General features: G+C 40.7%; 2 protein-coding genes across 10 annotated transcripts in view; both read right to left on the bottom strand.

The window, feature by feature from the left end:
* The window catches only part of LOC117417697 (cadherin-23), a 162,693-nt gene extending 158,972 nt beyond the window's left edge, over positions 1-3,721 (bottom strand). Inside the window, exons 1-2 of one of the 7 annotated variants that reach the window (XM_058985168.1) lie at positions 3,658-3,721; positions 2,478-2,677 (exon numbers count right to left, since the gene is read on the bottom strand). The gene's annotated coding sequence lies outside the window, so the exon portion shown is untranslated. Of the gene's footprint in view, positions 1-2,477; positions 3,025-3,177; positions 3,314-3,425; positions 3,534-3,657 lie in introns of those variants that run through there. The other 6 variants (XM_058985170.1, XM_058985172.1, XM_058985173.1 and 3 more) reach the window with 6 other exon arrangements.
* A 2,303-nt stretch (positions 3,722-6,024) lies between these two features.
* Positions 6,025-17,933, bottom strand: LOC117417726 (equilibrative nucleoside transporter 3-like). Of its 3 annotated transcripts, XM_058985165.1 has the most exons (8): positions 17,773-17,933; positions 15,920-16,068; positions 15,388-15,503; positions 14,589-14,893; positions 11,613-11,695; positions 11,236-11,462; positions 10,398-10,560; positions 6,025-8,407 (listed from the first exon to the last, which is right to left on the bottom strand). In XM_058985165.1, exons 4-8 carry the CDS (start codon positions 14,886-14,888, stop codon positions 7,792-7,794), a joined length of 1,389 nt encoding a protein of 462 aa, XP_058841148.1. In that variant the 5' UTR covers positions 14,889-14,893; positions 15,388-15,503; positions 15,920-16,068; positions 17,773-17,933; the 3' UTR covers positions 6,025-7,791. The 3 variants fall into 3 exon arrangements, with proteins under 3 accessions (XP_058841148.1, XP_033885863.3, XP_034781674.2); XM_034029972.3 differs by lacking the exon at positions 15,920-16,068; XM_034925783.2 differs by lacking the exon at positions 15,920-16,068 and having other exon boundaries at positions 10,402-10,560.
* Between the last annotated feature and the right edge of the window lie 129 nt (positions 17,934-18,062).

The raw sequence follows: 18,062 nt of genomic DNA, 5'->3' as shown, positions 1-18,062 counted from the left end.
CTTTCAGCATCTGACACAGACACAACAGGTCTAACTGTAGATATATTACTCAAATGATAACAGCATACTTGGTAACTTTCCTTATATTCTCAAATGATAGATCAGGGTCAAATTTCCCATTTCTAGTTCTGATGAGACTCTAAAGTGTAGCCCACTAGCATAACCTGTTTTATAAGAAAAGTTCTGAGACATCCAACACTTGCTGTCAGCAAGGCAAGCCACAAATAACACCCTAATAACAGGGTCTTAGTTCATACTGAAAAAAATAGAATTAGAAGGTGGGCATTACTTCATACCAGCACAAAATTAAAGGCACAAGTTACATGTTCATTTTAATGACCTGAATGAACAACCTGGTATGTTAGGTAAGTGTTTTGCATGCTGCTGTAGGAATGCATAAATACCAAGCTTGTCTTAAGTGTTAACCCCCCCCCCCCCCCCTCCCCCCTCCCCCCTCCCTCCATTAACTGCAACTAATTATGTAGCTATCTTAATTAGTGCATTAGTAATCATTTAATTACACTGACAACGCAGGGTCCTTTTGAGAAGTGGCTATTAGTAAACCAAAGAACCTTCAATGGGCTGTGCTGCTGCTTGATATAAACGATTAACGAGTAAATAATTACAGCGATGTCTATCAGAACGAGTGAAGAAAATGCGCTGATGTTTCTAAAGGTTAATAACTAATGTAGCCACATCAAAACGTTTTCATATTTGTGTTAAACTAAATCACAGGCTGCGTAATGAAGTCACTGACTAATGCAACATGCAACACAGGTGCAAATGAAAGCTTACTGTATTCAGGTACAGCTACTTATCTTACATACATACATGAACAGGGCAAAACCTTTGTAAATCATGTGCGCTTCACTGTTTCAAATTGAAGCAATAAACAGCAAATTCTAGAAAGAAAAACAAACCCCCCTAAATGTGCTGATTGTTTTTAAAGTAAAAATTCCATGTGGATGCCATGAAACTGAGACAAACAGAACCAGAGCATCTAAGGGGCCCTGAATGATATCACAGTCTTTCTTTTTTCTTTTTTATATAAAGTGAACATTTATGTTTTCATAGGCGTAAACACACTGTGCCCCATAATGTACAGTAAATTCTATAAATATAAAAAGTCCATTTAAATCTTAATAGGACTTCACTGAATCATGCTAGAATGCACTGTTTGCATAAACTAACACATCGTGAAAATGCATGCATGAAGGCCAGTTTGACACTTGCATAGATGTGAAAGGATTGCAAGTGTCACCTAGTCATGAATCCATATTGAAAGATTGGTTGACATTGCCTTAATATTGCCAGAATGTACATCCCCATATTTAAAAAACAATAATCATCACACGTTAAATTTAATATGACAAACTTATGTTAAAATAACTGTTATAGTTGCAGGTTATATATTAAATACTTAGTGGACCCAGGAACTGTAGGTGTTGTAGCATTAATGCATACCTATATAGCCAATAGGGTTTAAATGAGATTATATATATAATTTCTTAGCAGACGCCCTTATCCAGGGCGACTTACAATTGTTACAAGATATCACATTATTTATAGATACAATTACATATTTTTGACACATTATTTTACATACAATTACCCATTTATACAGTCGGTTTATTTTACTGGAGCAATCTAGGTAAAGTACCTTGCTCAAGGGTACAGCAGCAGAGTCCCCCACCTGGGACTGAACCCACGACCCTCCGGTCAAGAGTCCAGAGCCCTAACCACTATTCCACACTGCTGCATGCATATATATATATATATATATATATATATATATATATATATATATATATATATATATATAGATATATATAAAATTGTATCATTAGTATAGGCTTATTGAATTAAAACGGTAAACGGTAATGGGGATTATTGGTCTAGTTTGGATGTTCAGCGTTGTTACAGCAGCTATGAACTCGTAATTAAAATATAAATGAGTCAGAAAGCTATTGTTTTGTAAATGAATATGCAGTTACTGTTGTTAACAGTAACCGGAGCTCCTTTGCGTGCGACAAGCGTTATTTCATCCTGCACACCTCCAAAATGACTATAGCAATTCCGTCAATAGTTTAATATTTAATAGGTTACAATTACTGCAATATGCATGTATACAGGCACGCGTTCATATATCAAATACCTCCAAATAGGACAAGACTATGTAATAGAAAAAGCAACAGCCGATTATTGTAATAAATACACAACTGACTTTTTCCTTTGTTTATTTATTTAATCCCATCTGCCATGCTAAATTATAACAAGCTACATTGCTAGATCAACTACTGTAACTATAGTTTCCAATTCACCTGTATATATGTTTTTAAATACTTCCCTTAATGACATGTAGTCCAATAGTAACGCGAACACTATGCATCCCATATATGTGGTTGTGTGTATGCATAGAAACCAACAAGACGCGTTCTGCAAAGGGAGCGCTACATCCCTTCAAACGCAACGCTTACCTGAACCTTCTCTTGAGAAGCTGCGGGCGCCCCGAGGGAACGAAGCTCACTGCTGGCTCGTTCAAGAGGTGTACACGCCTTTCTCTCTCTCGCTCGCTCTGTCTTCCCTCTGCATGAAAAATGAATTGTCCACACGTTGTCCCGTCTTTTCTACCAAACAACGTGCAGCCAAACCTTCTTGTCTTCGGAGATCTCCAGGTCTTGAGGGAAAAAAAACAACAAAAAAAGACTTTGATAACAGTTCAGCGAGGGTGGGTCGCGCTCACCAGTCCATGGATGCAGCGGCACAGACTGCCGGGTCGCTTCAATAGAGAAACACGAGGTTCCTTCTGGCTAGGCTACTGTGCGAGCTGCCACTAGATCCCAATTGCCTCAGTGATTAGTGGAGTTACTCTTCTGCGAAGTGCGTCTCTCTGGGGCGCTTGCACAGAAACACAGACATACGCAGGTATATTTTATACGCGGTACTCCCTGCTACATAGCCTGTATACAGTGTATCTATTTACTGTAGAGAATAAAACATGAAAACAATATGTGAAGGAATTATTTGGCATATCATGATAGAATACTGATATCTGTCATTCGCGTTATTCCCCCCCGAGTTATTTTTATGAACTAAAAAAAATCATACATTTAGCGGTATAAATGTAGCTGTTTCTTTATTATTATTATTATAACTGTTTTGTGAGTCGTTATTCACCCATTTTGTTTCAGCACACCTGTATGCTCAACGGCGGTAAAGCATCCTAGTTAAAGCGAAAAATGTAAACTGACCCAACTACACTAACTCGTATATCAATACCCCCTCTCTCTCCCTCTCGTTCACTCCTCCCTCCTGTCTCCCTTCCCAAACGAAGCAGCCTAAATGATTACAGAACTACCGTTTCTTCGATCCATTGTTTTATTTTTTTCTTTCCATGAATATTTCAGCGAGCTAACAAGCAGCACCTGTCGTTACGCTCGGTTGGTTTTCCTCAGTTTGTCAGTGCGCCTGTCTATTCCCTCTCCTCTTTCTCAACCTCGCAAATCTCTAGAGTATGCAACAGACTTTTAGTGCCAATTGAGCTCAGGTGGCAAATAAAGCATCCTTAGTCTTAGTTCTCTCCTATAGAGCACATTTTCAATGAAATTACCTTGAAATAAAACAGTAGCAAAGCATACAACATTTTGTAGCACTTACAGTTGTAACCCTACTGGAGCAGCCTCTGAAACTATTTTAGCTTGGTTAGTCTCACATTGCTCAGCTGAAATTACCATTTTTTTTTTGGGGGGGGGGGGGGGCTGACACACATAGATTAGAAGGAGCTTTGAACAGCCTGTACGGTCACGCTGCATTTGTCTCGAATTTTTCATTCATTAATAAACACCCCCTCCTCAAATCTCCACTGCATACTGCTGGTAGAATTCACCTGGGTTCATCAAGTCTGTCACAACGCCCGCAATTGCATGGGCAACCAGCGCCTTCTAGTGGTCCGGTGTGTTTATGTATTGTAGTGGTCTGTTTAATTGCAGACTACTGTGACATGCCTGACATCGATATACATACGACATGGTTCATATAATTATGACTACTGTATCACGCCAGATCACTGTAGCAACACAAGAAGGCAGAAGCCGAGATGATGTAGCTGTTTCTACTTCGAAGCTGGATTTCGGTTTGCATTTACTTCACAGAAAAACTAAATGTAATATTAGGAGAAACCTGGTATTATTACCAAACATGGGTAAAGATGGTAAATAAAAAGTAATGAGTGGTAGAGCATTACAATACAGCATGGCTTGTCATGGTAAGGTACATTAAACTGCTGAAAATGTGTGCGTGGATAGGAGAGTAAAGCTTTTAGGACGTCCTTGGGAGGCATGATCCTATGGAACACCGCCGTTTTAAATACGAGAGCGAAAACGTCTCAGTAAGCAATAATCGTGGCTGAAGGACAAATAATGAAAATTCTGCATATAACAGCAAGTTCATTGTGGTAATGCTTCAATAATACCATTAGATATAACAGCGTGATCCGTCAAATAACCAGCATGTATAAACCTCTAACCCGTAACTTTAATACAGTATTGTCGACATAAGACTGGATTTGTGACTGGGGGGGGGGGGGGGGGGGGGGGGGAATCTAATTAAATACAATTGGGTACTGCCTATGATTTCATTTACACAGGATCTCGTTTTTAGAATATTAGTGTGAATATAAGGGATTTTCAATGAGTAGAGTAGGTTAACAGCACACAGGGATACAAAGGATGAAATGTTTGAGTGGAAACAGATTTTTAAGGTTTCTGTGATTTGGATCACAATAGTTATTTAGTTCTTTCTTGCTTGCTTGTATAGTTTTTTCTTCAAAGTCATGGGCATGGGTCTGTTTTGTTGGTCACGGTGTTGCTTCTACTTTCCCATGACTGTTGCTGAATAGTTGCACCACTCTCTCACACAGAATATCCTAGTTCAGCGGATCACACTACAGGTCACGCATCCATTTAACTGCAAACAGGGCAAACTGGGGCATTTTCTGATTTTACTTACAATGTTTAATGTGTTTAGATCCAGCACCCTTTAGATCAGCTGAAGCACTATGAGGAATGCTCCCAATCGAAACACACAGTGCTGGGGAAGGGGGAGAGGGGAGAGGGGGAGGAGGGGTCCTGCAGTTATAAAGCTGTCCCGATACCAGCAAACAGGAAATTGTGCCGGAAAAGCATGGAGGGAATGAGATTTATGGAAAAATATTCATGTGAATTAATAATTGGCAATATGCACTTCATAAAAAATAACCAAATTATTCCTTGTTTACAGCTCTTTACCGTACTTTGTTAATTTTAAGTTTCCCAGAAATGTACTTTTTCAAGACATCACTCTGCTGCATCAACACATTACCAGGGCTGCTTTAGCTAACTGAGCAGCATTCAGACCTTAAAACAAATTGATTCCAATTAAAGATACAAACCATTCCTTGTCACAGTTGCACTAAAAACTTTGTAGCACCTTCCAGCAAATGTTTCAATGAATAGTTTTTGTTTTTTTTGCAGACTCTATCCTTATAGCCACTTTAAAAAGTACAAAAACCTTGCAAATCTTTATTGCTAAAAGAATAAAATGTCAAAAACACCCTCACAGTGGTCTGGTTAATTTTGTACATTTCCCTAGCTGGTACAAAAGTAGCAGCGGTGCAAAAGGAGGATACGGACAACATGCCCCACATGTCGACCTGTTCCTATCCAATTTTAAATAACTTTAGCATAACAGAGGCAGAAGTGTTAAAGGGACTAGGAGCTCTTTAACACCCAGGGGTTGTACCGACAGAATGGAGAATTGCAAACGTAATACTGATCCACAAAAAGGGAGACAAAACCGAACCAGGTAACTACAGACCAATAAGCCTGACTTCTATTATATGTAAACTTATGGAAACTATAATAAGATAATGGAAAATTACCTATATGGTAACAGTATCCTGGGAGACAGTCAGCATGGTTTTAGGAAAGGGAGAGCGTGTCTAACTAACCTGCTTGATTTTTTTGAGGATGTAAAACAGACAATGGATAATTGCAAAGCATATGACATGGTTTATTTAGATTTCCAGAAAGCTTTTGACAAAGTCCCGCATAAAAGATTAATTCTCAAACTGAATGCAGTAGGGATTCACAAGGTGCTCAATTAGTTTACTGAACCAACGAGGTGTCAGTTAAGTTATTTAGGACCAGACTGGAATGACAAAGCTGGACGGAGTTGGAAACCGCTGCTGTAGGGTGTGTTTTATTCTGCAGTTAGCAGCCTGTATCACAATCAGAGTCGTTGGGGAAACAGCCAGTGAATAAAAACAACCCACCTATAGCCGCTCACTCCCAGAGGTGAGCCCAATCCAACAGAACAGGCTCAAATGTATATCTTTCCATTGGAGACCAGTACCATAGCCAAACTAGAATACAACAAGTTCAGAAAAGAAAAAGAAAAAAACATACTAAGCATAAGAAGTACAATTCAGAAAAATTCAATAATACTACATTTAAAATCCTAATAAGAGCAGGAATGATTTCGATCCAGGTTTGTTATTTCCTGATGATGAACGGCGCTATATAGAAGCTAGGTCCACTGCAGGGTAGGCATCCTGCTTGCTGGATTCGGTAAAGTTCTGTGGTGTCTTACTAAGCTTAGAGAAAGCAAGTCTGATGCAACTATGTTGAGGCGGAGTGCACCAAGCATAAGTGATGGGCGCAATTTTTTTGCAGAATGCACCAAGCAGATGTAAGACTTATTCAGGCTGTAAAGGGGTTGTAACTGCACGCCTGCTAGCGGGTAGGTGTAAGGCTGTTGTAGACAGGCAAATAACAACATAGGGATAGAGGCAGAAAGTTCAATTTAAAAGCAAATCAGCTTCGAATATTGTAAAATAACATTTAGTTTAGCAAAAGCCAAAAATGGGTGGAATAGTCCATTGGTTTGATGATTTACTGAACTGCCATGCAATGCATTGCGAAAGAATCCTATGGGACAGACTCAATCCATTGGATATGTTTGGTGAGCTTGAGCTCTATCAGCACTATCAATTACCAAGACAGAACCTCCTTCGTCTTATAGATGAAATATGGGATGACCTTCAATATATGAACCAAAGGAATGCTGCCTTATCTGCTGAATTACAGACACTCCTAGGATTACGCTTTTTAGCAAGTGGATGTTTTCACAACCTGATCCATGTGGACAGAACGACTGCTTGTAGGGCGATCCCTCGCGTGGTACTTGCCTTTAAAAGATGGATGGGTCACTATATATACCTTCCAAGGGATCGGCAAAGGATAGATAATAGCCAACCATTTATCCTTCTGATGAAATATTACTGTCGTGTTAAGCTTAGAATTAAGAATTTCCTTGTTCTCTTTATATAGGGACAGCAGTGTGCGTATTTCGTGCTCTGTAAAGTTTTTTTTTTTCTTGACGTTTTTGCTTCTAGAATGCGGAAGCCAACACATGAAACTATGGCAATTTCCCTTCTCTGCTGCGCCTCGGTCGCAACACGGTCGTTACTACACCAGGGATGGTTTTGCTTTGGTGCACTTGCCGTGGAATTTACTTTTAAGTCAAGCTTAAGTAGCAACGACGGCGTAATTTACGCCTGCTTGGTGTACTCCGCCCCTGGTGTGCAGACTCTTACTGAAACAAAACCAAACCAAAAAAGGTAAGATAAGGATTCAGATTTTTGATAATATTTTCCAAACATAACAGGGTTTTCTTACTTGCTGGAGATAAGAAAATATTGAAAATAAAATATATATATATACTTTTTTAAAACAGCACCCATTAAAATGTACATCATATATAATGCACAATCACAGCCGAAAAGGCAGACCCGGCCGCCAGCCCGAGCGTCAGGAAGAAGGACATGACCACGCCCGCCGCCTCCGCCAGCTCCTTCTGCACCATCTTGGGCCCGTAGATCATAGGCAGGGTGCCCAGGTAGCCATTGGAGAGGCCCAGGAGGGAGACGAACACCATGGGGTAGACATCCTGGGCAAACAGCACGGTGGGGATGTGGCCGCGGGGCTGGTAGTTGCAGAATATGAAGAGCGGCACGAAGAACGTGCGAAGGGCCACCAGGGCGGGCAGGAGCCGGCTCTTGGGCCCCGGAGCCTGGACCCAGGCCGTGATCTGGCGCCCACAGAAGTCCGCCACGTTGTACAGAAAGAAGCTGGTGAGCGGGGCAAAGTACTTGGTGGTCCAGGGGCTACCCGTGTCCTTGTGCACGGATTCGATGCCAGAGGAGATGGCCGGGAACACCACGATGGAGACACAGAAGACATAGAAGACGCAGAGACCCAGAACCGCAGTCCGCCGCAGTATAGGGCGCAAGGGGGGGATGGAGGGGTTACCATTCCCAGAGACACCACAGGGGGGCGAGTCTTTCTCCTCGGGGCTCTGCATGTAGTACCTGCAAAACGATTAAGTATTGTAGATTTAAAACCTGGTAAAAGTAGTACGATTTATCCATAACTTGTTCAAATATTTCACTGAATAATATAATTAGCTGTTTTACTGATTAATCAGGAATGGAAATATGACTCCTACTGCATAGCAGTTTCATTCCAGGTTCTACTACAAGCTTGATTAGCCACAGTGCACAGGTAACAAACTCAGGTGTGTCTTACTAATAACACAGTAAAAACAAGGAATGGGTCAAACTGCTATGCAATGGGAGTCTTATTGACATCCTTGGATTAATAACCACACTGATATTAGAACCACTGGTGCTGAAGCTTTAATGAATCTAACAGTGAAGTGTGAAAGTGAGTTTTTATTTTGGGCATCATAGTTCTTTAAATAGGACGATACTGGGACCGTTTTGTCATGGTTTTTATACCGAAATGTGGTTTGAGACATTTTTTTACAAAAAGGAAAATATTAAAAGTTATTAAAAGTTATCTGTCCTGGAACAAAAACATGGTGCAAATTGCATTTTGTTGTACATAACTTGATAAATCATCCCCAGTGTATATAAAGTGTTACAGTGTTGTATGTTTTTCAAGCTAAGAAACATGATGACGCTGGAATACTGTTACAGTGAATTAACCAATTGCAGTTTACAGGATAACTGGGGTTAATCTCACTGGGTAAAGAGCCAGCATTCAAAACAGACAATGGGAGAGCTCCACATTACTGCCCCCTTGTGCCACAGCTAATAGTTGCACTCCTTGTCACTTTCAATCTCAGTGAGCGATAAGGAAGCAGATAAGATACTAGGGAATTCAAAACCGCTTTATAGCTGTGAGAAAGAAGCATGTGTGAGTGTGTGTGTGTGTGTGTGTGTGTGTGTGTGTGTGTGTGTGTGTTAGTTTCTCTCTGTGGTTGCTAGTTTCCCTGTGGTTTCTGCTTTAGTTTCGGTGTGGTTTTCATACAGCTTTCTGACAGAACGTCTGCAAAGAAAAACAAAGGGGCCTATTCTTAAAGCTGTTTCATTTCTGAAAGAAGACAATGGAAGACAATGGGAGAAACAGAAGAGGATATCTAGAATTAAACAAATAGCTGGCGGGCTGGAGTTTTGTAAACAGAATAAAATGAATCTGTTTGTTACAAAGTAAAATGCATGAAGCAATCAACTTTAAAGAGTATCTTTAAAATAGACTGCATAACAATGCTTCCTATTGAAAATGATATTGGCTGATTCATCAGATTACATAAATAAATAAAGCTTTCCTTGTATCCTATCACAAAAACTTTAAGCATCACTAGGCTGTGAACGCTCTATTATAGACAACTTAACACAGAGAGAATTTCTTTTCAGTTAGAAAAACAGGGCTATAAAATGTGCTTGCACACAGGAAACCGAGGTCCTACAATCTTAAACACAGAGTGTGAACCTAAATGGCTGGTTTCATAGACCCAGATTAGCACTAATCTTGGTTTACCTTGCCTAAATTAACATTGGGTTGTCCAAAACTAGTCCTAATCAGGGTCTGTGAAACCAGCAAAAAGAGTAGTTTCAGAAAATATTAAATATATAAAGTTTAACCCCTATCAAAAATAAACAGGTGATATATAGGTGTTTGCCTTGGTGTACAGTGCTGGCCAATTCTTTCAGATCCAATAAGACCGCATTGCACAGCAGTTTGATACATTCCTGGTTTCACTATGTGTTTAATAAGACACACCTGAGCTTGTTACCTATACACTGTGGCTAATCAAGCTAACAGTAAAACTTGGAATGGGTGAAACTGCAATGCAAAAGGAGTCGTATTTCCATGACTGCATGCAGTCGTATACACATGCTGCACTAATGTATAAACTGATGGATAGCTTCTTATGATGGCTTTTCAGATTGGTTACAAATATTGAGATATGTTCAAGCATTATATCTCAAAGTTGAAACGTTTTGGAAATCAAACAGACGCAAAGTGGCTGAAGCTCAGGCAGGTCGGTCTCACCTACAGTAGGCAAGTCGAGGCAGGAGCAGGTACACGACGATACACAGCACCACGAACACATCAGCCAACAGGAAGAACGCCAGCGCGCTGTCTGTGACATCAGCGGCTGCCGCGAGATCCACCACTGAGGCGACAGCACACAGAGTCCCGCCCATCGCCTGCCCTGCGGTGGAGAGAGACAGACACACCGACGCAATGCGCATTGTTAGAAACCAACCAATCAGAGCTAGGGATCAGCCACCGTTCCAGACCATCATACCATGTGTTGAGGGCTTGCTTTTTATGAATGTTATAAAGATATCAACATTGCAGGTCAGTTCGAGCCAGTCCAGGTTTTACATTCATTATGTGAGTTTAATAATAATAATAATAATAATAATAATAATAATAATAATAATAATAATAATAATAATAATGACTCCCATTGCAGAAAAATATGAATCTATGTACATATGAATATGTTTTGTTAAATGTGTGTGTTAAATGTGTGTTCTATGTAATGTCAATACTGTTTTTCATTTCTTCTGTAATGTAGTCAAAGATTATTTATTTTTAGCGCTAACTGTATCACAGGAAACTGAAGAGATACAGGGTGAGAAAGGGGTCTGTTTCACTTCAGTTAGGAAATAAGTCTCCTATTGCATAGCAGATTCACCCCATTCCAGGTTTCACTATGAGCTTGATTTGTGTGTAGGATGTGGCTGCGGGGCTGGTAGTTGCCAGTGTGTAGGAAACAAGCTCAGGTGTGACTCATAGTAAAACCTGGAGTGGGTCAAACTGCTATATAACAGGAGTCTTATTTCCATCCCTGCTTTAGTATTTGTGACTGTGTCTGTACCAGAGATGAGCGCCTGTGAGATGCGCATGGGGAATCTTCCGCTCACTCCGAACAGGCTGCCCGTGAAGATGTTGGAGGCCCCGCTGACCACGGCCACACACAGCAGCGTGGCCATGAAGAACTCCTGCATCACTGCCGATGTGTCCACTTTGACCAGAGCCGTGGTGATCACGAATATCACCAGAATCACCGCCAAGGAGCTCAGCACCCGCACTGCAGAAGAGACCCTGCAGGGAGAGGGAGGGGCAGGGGGGGAGAGAGGAGGATGAGCAGGGAGGAGGTGGAGAAAGGTTTGTATGGCATAGTATAGCAACAGTATAACATAGTATAGCAAAAGTAGAACATACAAATATACAAAATAGAACAAAGGAACCTACTTATTAACCAAGATGAAGTTGAGCAACAGGCACAGAACAGAGGGCACAGTGGATGCTATAGAGAGGTAGCTTTCAAAGTAATTCTGAAAAACAAACCAACGGAGTAAATGTTTAGTTAGGGAGATTTCAATAGCATGACTATATAAGATACCCACAATGAAAGCTGATGTGGGGAAATCACAGAATGCAGCTGTTTGCCGAGTATGAGACTTTTCTAATAAAGAGTCTGGGCTTCATCGCCCAGGATGCTTCCAGTACCAGGATTAATCTCTAAATAGTAATTTTTCAACCCCTCTCCAGGGAAAAAAATAACTCAGCTGTATCTGGTGAATTAAATCATGCTGTCAAAGATCTGGAAAGCCAGTGTGAACTCAACAGCCCAGGTTTCCTGCTGCTCAGTGAGAAACAGCTCTGCTTCCTGACACAGAGTCATGTGAACAGAACAAACTGCAGCATCATGAAACAAAAAAAACAACTGAGATGGTGTGGTTAGAGTGATTACAAATATAGCTCCAAGCCAACCAAACATTACTGTGCTGCAATACATTTCACTTTACTCCACTATGCTTCAATACACTACACATCACTACACTCATTTGATACACTACACTACACTTCACTTCACTACCCTTCTCTACAGTATCTTTCCCTACTAGCAGCTAGGGTGAATTTTGCTGAAAGACAACATCAACAGAACTGAAGCTAGACTATTTCCTGCTCTGATGTGCTTTCTTATTTTTCTTTAAATCACACCTTTAAAAACTTTAAAACACCTCCCCCCCCCCCCCCCCCAACTTCCTTTAGAACACATTGTGTGAACCATCTTCTCTGTCTGATTATTAGGGTTATATATGAATTACAATAAGGTCCACAACAGAGGTCTTATCCTATTACACTGTAATCCCCTATCCTTCAGAACCGAGCTGAGAGATTTACCAAGCCGTGTGTAGTAACTGTAGCTAATGGTGTTTTAATTTACGCTGCAGAGATTCAGTGCCTAAGTGTTTATGAGCGCTCAGATTCTCGTGACTGTGATGCAGACGGGGTCTTGTGATGTTAATCACTGGGGCAGGGAGATGAATCCATTCTGAGAAGCTCAGCCCAAAACCACATACTGCACACAGGGAGGGACTAAAAAGTTCACACAGTCAGAAGAGACACTATTCATAGGAAGTAAACTGCCGCAAATTCAACTGAATGTTGTTTATTTCGTGAATACGTAATACCACGCGTCACAAACCCTGTAGAGGGTCAGCTCGGCCAATCAGAGCCAGGCTTACTGTCAGACATTAAAAGAAGCCTTCAGAGATTTAGAATCTTGAAACTCAGGTATGAATAAAAGGGCTTCTGCCTTCTTGGTTAAAACCAATGAAGCCAGATTTTTAACCATGTTAATGTTACAAAACGAAAAACAACAAAACGCATTGAGAGCGCTTAAGAGAATGTGAAATATATAACTTAGGGTGTTTGGTTCTAGTTGTGTAAAAAGGCGTTTTAGGAGTTCATTAAAAACTGGAGTAAACACTTTGAAAATATGGCCCTTTAATAGAGGCAGTATTTAGCTATCTGCCTTAGTTTAGCTCATTAAAATAGACCGAATTATATATCAGGACTGATCCCTTCATTAATGTTGTGCAGCTGTTCTAAATCAAGAATCCTTTTTTTTTAAGCAATGATCAGTTAAGGTATTTCCTATTTTTCGGATACATTTGTTTGCAAAACATTTCCTCTTGAGACCGCTGTGGAGATGCCACGCTGAATTAATCAATGTGCTTTGCCAGAAGGGTGCACTAATTAAATATTCAAGGCTATTAAGCTAATTAGCAGTGGCAGTGGCTGCAAGGGTGATGAAAAGGACTCCCAGCCGAACCAAATCGCTTATCAGAACCAATTCACAAAGCAAATACCATCTTAAACGGTGTGTTTGCAGACGTTTAAGGGCTGGATTGGAAAAGCTCCAAGTCTGAAAAATAAAACAACATTTTTTGTGCTATTCTGTAAAGGAAACCCTGTGAACCTACAGTAGCTCATCATTCGAGCCAGTCTGTCAGTTCTTTCCATTAAAAGGTAGGGGTGTATCGCTGAATCGTGATCCTTTCTTTACATGATATATCATATTGTAACAGAGGTATGTATTGCTTGTATCGTCATACAAGACCATAACACAGGTCACTGTAGTTCACTAAGTGGTTCTTGAATGAAGCGTGTTCTGTAGTTGGTATGAATACATACCCTCCCTATCCTATGCATCGTACAAGCAGCCCACCAGGACCCTCACATGCATTGTGATACATATCCTATTCATAACCTAAATGTTTAGAAATACTAAAGGAAAATACATTCAGTGCCAAGCGCTCCAGACATGAACATTTGTCACTGAATTAATTATGCTTCTTTCAGCATTTCTAAACATTGTAATTCGAATTTAGTACCAGAAAGATGGTTTGCACAACTTGTACTAAATTGAGTTACAAAAGAAGGAGTTGGCCATTTAAAGGGGTGATTTTTAAAAAGAAAGGAAGAACAGGAAACAGCCTATGCTAAAGTGCTGTTGCTGTTGTCTCCTTGCTAGCAGGGAAGGATTTACAGGGTTAGAAACTGCAATTAGTCCTGTATCCAGTCCTGGGTTTCACAACTCCCCTTGTGTAGGTAGATTATTGAAATCAACAGGCACCCTGAATTTGAGCAATCTGGCCCCTTCTAAATCTGCTCTGAACTGATCGCACTTTAATCTCACCTGTGAGTCTGCAGGTTGAACATTAGGAGTCGCTCATGCAGCTACAGGGTGAGAACAATATGTTTAACAGGGTCTGCTCAAACTTCTAGCGACTGAATCATTTGCAGGATAAACTTAATTGATGGTAGTTTGGAAAGCCAGGACTGGGTGCAGCAGGGCGGTTGTGAGTTTCTAACCCTGATTTATCAATATCGAGCGTTGAAAAGTCACAGCTGGAATCAGCAGCCTCTGGCACTCACGCTCAGGTCGGAGCTGTGGCTGGGGGACGAGCTGTTGGTCAGCTTGTACAGCCAGTAATGTTTGGCTGTGATGAAGAAGTTCCAGGGCAGCAGTGAGCCAACCCCAAGGATGAAGAAGATGATGTAGACCAGGTTGTAGTGGTCCTGGGGTTTGTGCCTGGCTGCGGCGTACAGGCTTCGGGCCGGGGTATGCTCGGTCAGCAGGGGGGACTGGTCCTCCTCCTCTTCCTCTTCCCCCGACTCCGCTGGGGGCAGGTAGGCAGAGTCCACACTGCCTGTGAGGGCCTCCAACGCCTCCATCGTGACTGAAAACACAAACACAGCAGGGTGTGGGAACGACGGGTGGCCAGCAGGTGGTGTCGGTGTGTATATTTAGCAGTAAACATGTAGAATGTTCAGTTGAAGATACTGAGAAAGACTTTAAATAGAAAGTTTGTCATTGCAAAATATTTGTGAAACTACACTCTTCCTTAGTGTTGTCATTCCAGTTGTGGTAATAAGCTAAATCAAACAGTGAATTCAGCTAGCCTTCAATTACATCTATCATTCCCCACATGGTACAGTCAAGTTAGTCTAGGGAGACTATTTTATTGACAAATACGTCACACAAGCACCCGAATTGTTACACATGCACTACTCTTGCACTATGACAGGGTGGAATGGGTTGGACATTTGTTCCTTGTGTTACCCCCCCCCCCCAGGAAGGGACCAAACTGCTATGAAATACAAGCCTTACATCCAACTTGCAAAATGGTGGATAGCAGTGTAGACAGACAGATCAAAAGGCATGTTCTCTAACCTTAACAGGGAGTGACCAGGTGTAGTATCCCCAGGCTCAGGAACTCATTCTGGGATGAGATCACACTCCAGGGCTGGGGTCTAGCTGGAGAGCACAGGCCCAACTTTTCTGTACACCTGGAAGATAAGTCACACTCAAGAGTCACTGGCATGCTCTGTACACCTCATGACAAATCCATAGTGTTGTTCAATATGTCTATAAGACAGTGCTGGGACAAATATTGGGCCATTTGAACAGACGCTGTTTGTAAAGGACCACATTCATATGTGTTCATGTAACAGAACCTATGAATGGAGTGTCAGATATATCATGCAAACAAAACCAATGCATGAGAGAGATCTGAAATAAAAACCACAAGATGTGCTGCACAGATCAATGCTTCTATCCTTTCTTTACTAGGGAATTTGACGGGCTACTTGTTTGTTTTTGCTTCTCGTGAGATAAAACCATTTATATTATAACGTTGTTAGAAAGTACTTGCAGAATTGCCACCCAACCCCATCATTTCTGAATCTAGGGTTGGGTTACTCACACATAGCACTGAGAGCGAATGACAGTCGTCCTTGCAGATCGACAGGCTGCCCAGTACTGTACAGGTCAATCTGGGGTCTTGGGGGCACAGAGGACCGACGCACCAGCCTTTCACCTCCACAGGCCTGGGTTACACTCTGGTCACAAGGTCTACACAGTGCAACATGAAACACCTCTGCTGCAGGCATTATGTTGCATTTCACATTAATCAGATAACAGACTGCAGTCTGATAGTAATCAACATGTGCTGGGACTGTGTCTCCTGTTGCATGACATTATTATTATTATTATTATTTATTTCTTAGCAGACGCCCTTATCCAGGGCGACTTACAATCGCAAGCAAATACAAATACATTCAAGTGTTACAATATAAGTCATACAATAAGAACAAGAAATACAATAATTCTCAAGTGTGACAAACCACAATTCAATAATACAGCAGATAATAGTGAAAGTTACATCAGGAAAGTTACATGACATGTTGTGCTGTGTTGTACAGAGTTACAGGACAGTTTCAATACAACTTTCTGCATGGTATAGGCAGAGAATCTGGGGTAAAAAGGCCACCCAACATTTCTATGGACACATCTAAATGCAGCCAAGAGGAATCTAGGAAGTAAGCAGAGAGTACTGTTGAATTAGTCACAAAATCAATTTGAACAAGTGGAACTAAAACTTTTTTTTTTTGACACAGCACCAGACGCGCTTAGGCAATCACATCAGTACCACGTGACTGTGTGTAATACAGGGTATTGTTAGGTCATGGAACGATTTAAGACCCTTAGAGCATATAGCATCCGACTAAGTTCAAAATAACACTTTTTAGCCTTCGCATGGTAAAGCACATAAAAACACTTCACAGTTAAAGAAAATCACAAATGTATAGTTATACAGTAAGTTAGTTATACTCAGGAAACGTTCAGTTTACAGAGTATTGACACAATCCGGCCAAAAACACAGACTCCACCTTAAGGTGTACGGTGGCATGCCATGATAAAAAAAAAAAAAACATAGCTCTTACAATTAACTCTTACAATTAATAATGAAAAACGCACAGCATAGCAGTGTCGGTAAGTGACATGCAAATGTATCAAAGTAAACTATTTAAAAAAAAAAAAAAAAAAAGGAAAGGCATGTAAAATATAAGATCTGACACTGGTTACACCCTTAACCTAAGCTACGTGTTGTATGAAGTATTTCTAACACCAATAATAACTGATTTGTACAGCAGCCTAAAGGTGACGTACAGTTAACATAAGTAACTACTGAAGTGAATCTGAAATTAGAGTCGCTACTATCGTGCTCGTTGTATTTCTAAAGTATTTAAATATCGAGGATAATTTAACAATCACTTCTTAACGTCGTTTGTGAATTAATGTCGTTGTTGTTTCTTTACATGTGGTGCGGCAATTACATTGCTGCAGACATTTATCAAAGCGATTACCGTTTAATAAGATAACCAGCACGAGTATCGTATGCTAAGTTATAGTATGTATAGAAAAAAGTGACCGTGTCAGTTTTCAACTTCACAGCAAAAACAAATACAATTCATATTGCTAAAAAATAAACCCACAGTCGCAAAACCGATAGGTTACTACAAACAAACCAGCCGATAAACACGTGTTAAAAAACGCAATACTGGAACGGTCCAAAATGAAACTAAATACACATTTCCTAGAGTAGAGGACAGTGTTTTTGTGTTTTTTTTTTTTTTTTTTTTTTTTTGCAACTGTGTACGGTCAAGTCAACTTTCAAGTGAAGTGCACATCTTAATTATCGATGACGCTACACTGCAGTCTTGACACGCAATTGGCAAGGCTGCGTTTTATAAAATAAATTATGAAGAACCCGACCTTTGTCCCCAAGATCTGTGTTGTATCGGTGGGTCCTGTTCTCTTCTCAATGCATGTTCATAAAAATGTCCACACAGTTAGAACAGCAGTGATGAGACCGCACACTTCCTGGAACAGAACTCGCAATCGCACACAGATCAGACTGCAAGACCAGGGGTATCCAATACATTACCTATCCAATGGCTCACGAACAAGTCAGTAATATATAATGATAGGAGAATATTCCACGTTCATGTGACAAAACTGAAAAACAAACAATATGCGGAACTATTATTCTATAGGAAACTATA

The sequence above is a fragment of the Acipenser ruthenus genome, chromosome 13 (assembly GCF_902713425.1).
Source record: "Acipenser ruthenus chromosome 13, fAciRut3.2 maternal haplotype, whole genome shotgun sequence".
Classification (NCBI taxonomy): domain Eukaryota; kingdom Metazoa; phylum Chordata; class Actinopteri; order Acipenseriformes; family Acipenseridae; genus Acipenser; species Acipenser ruthenus.
Note: the sequence above shows the minus strand (reverse complement) of the source record. Positions and strands in the feature narration are given on the sequence as shown.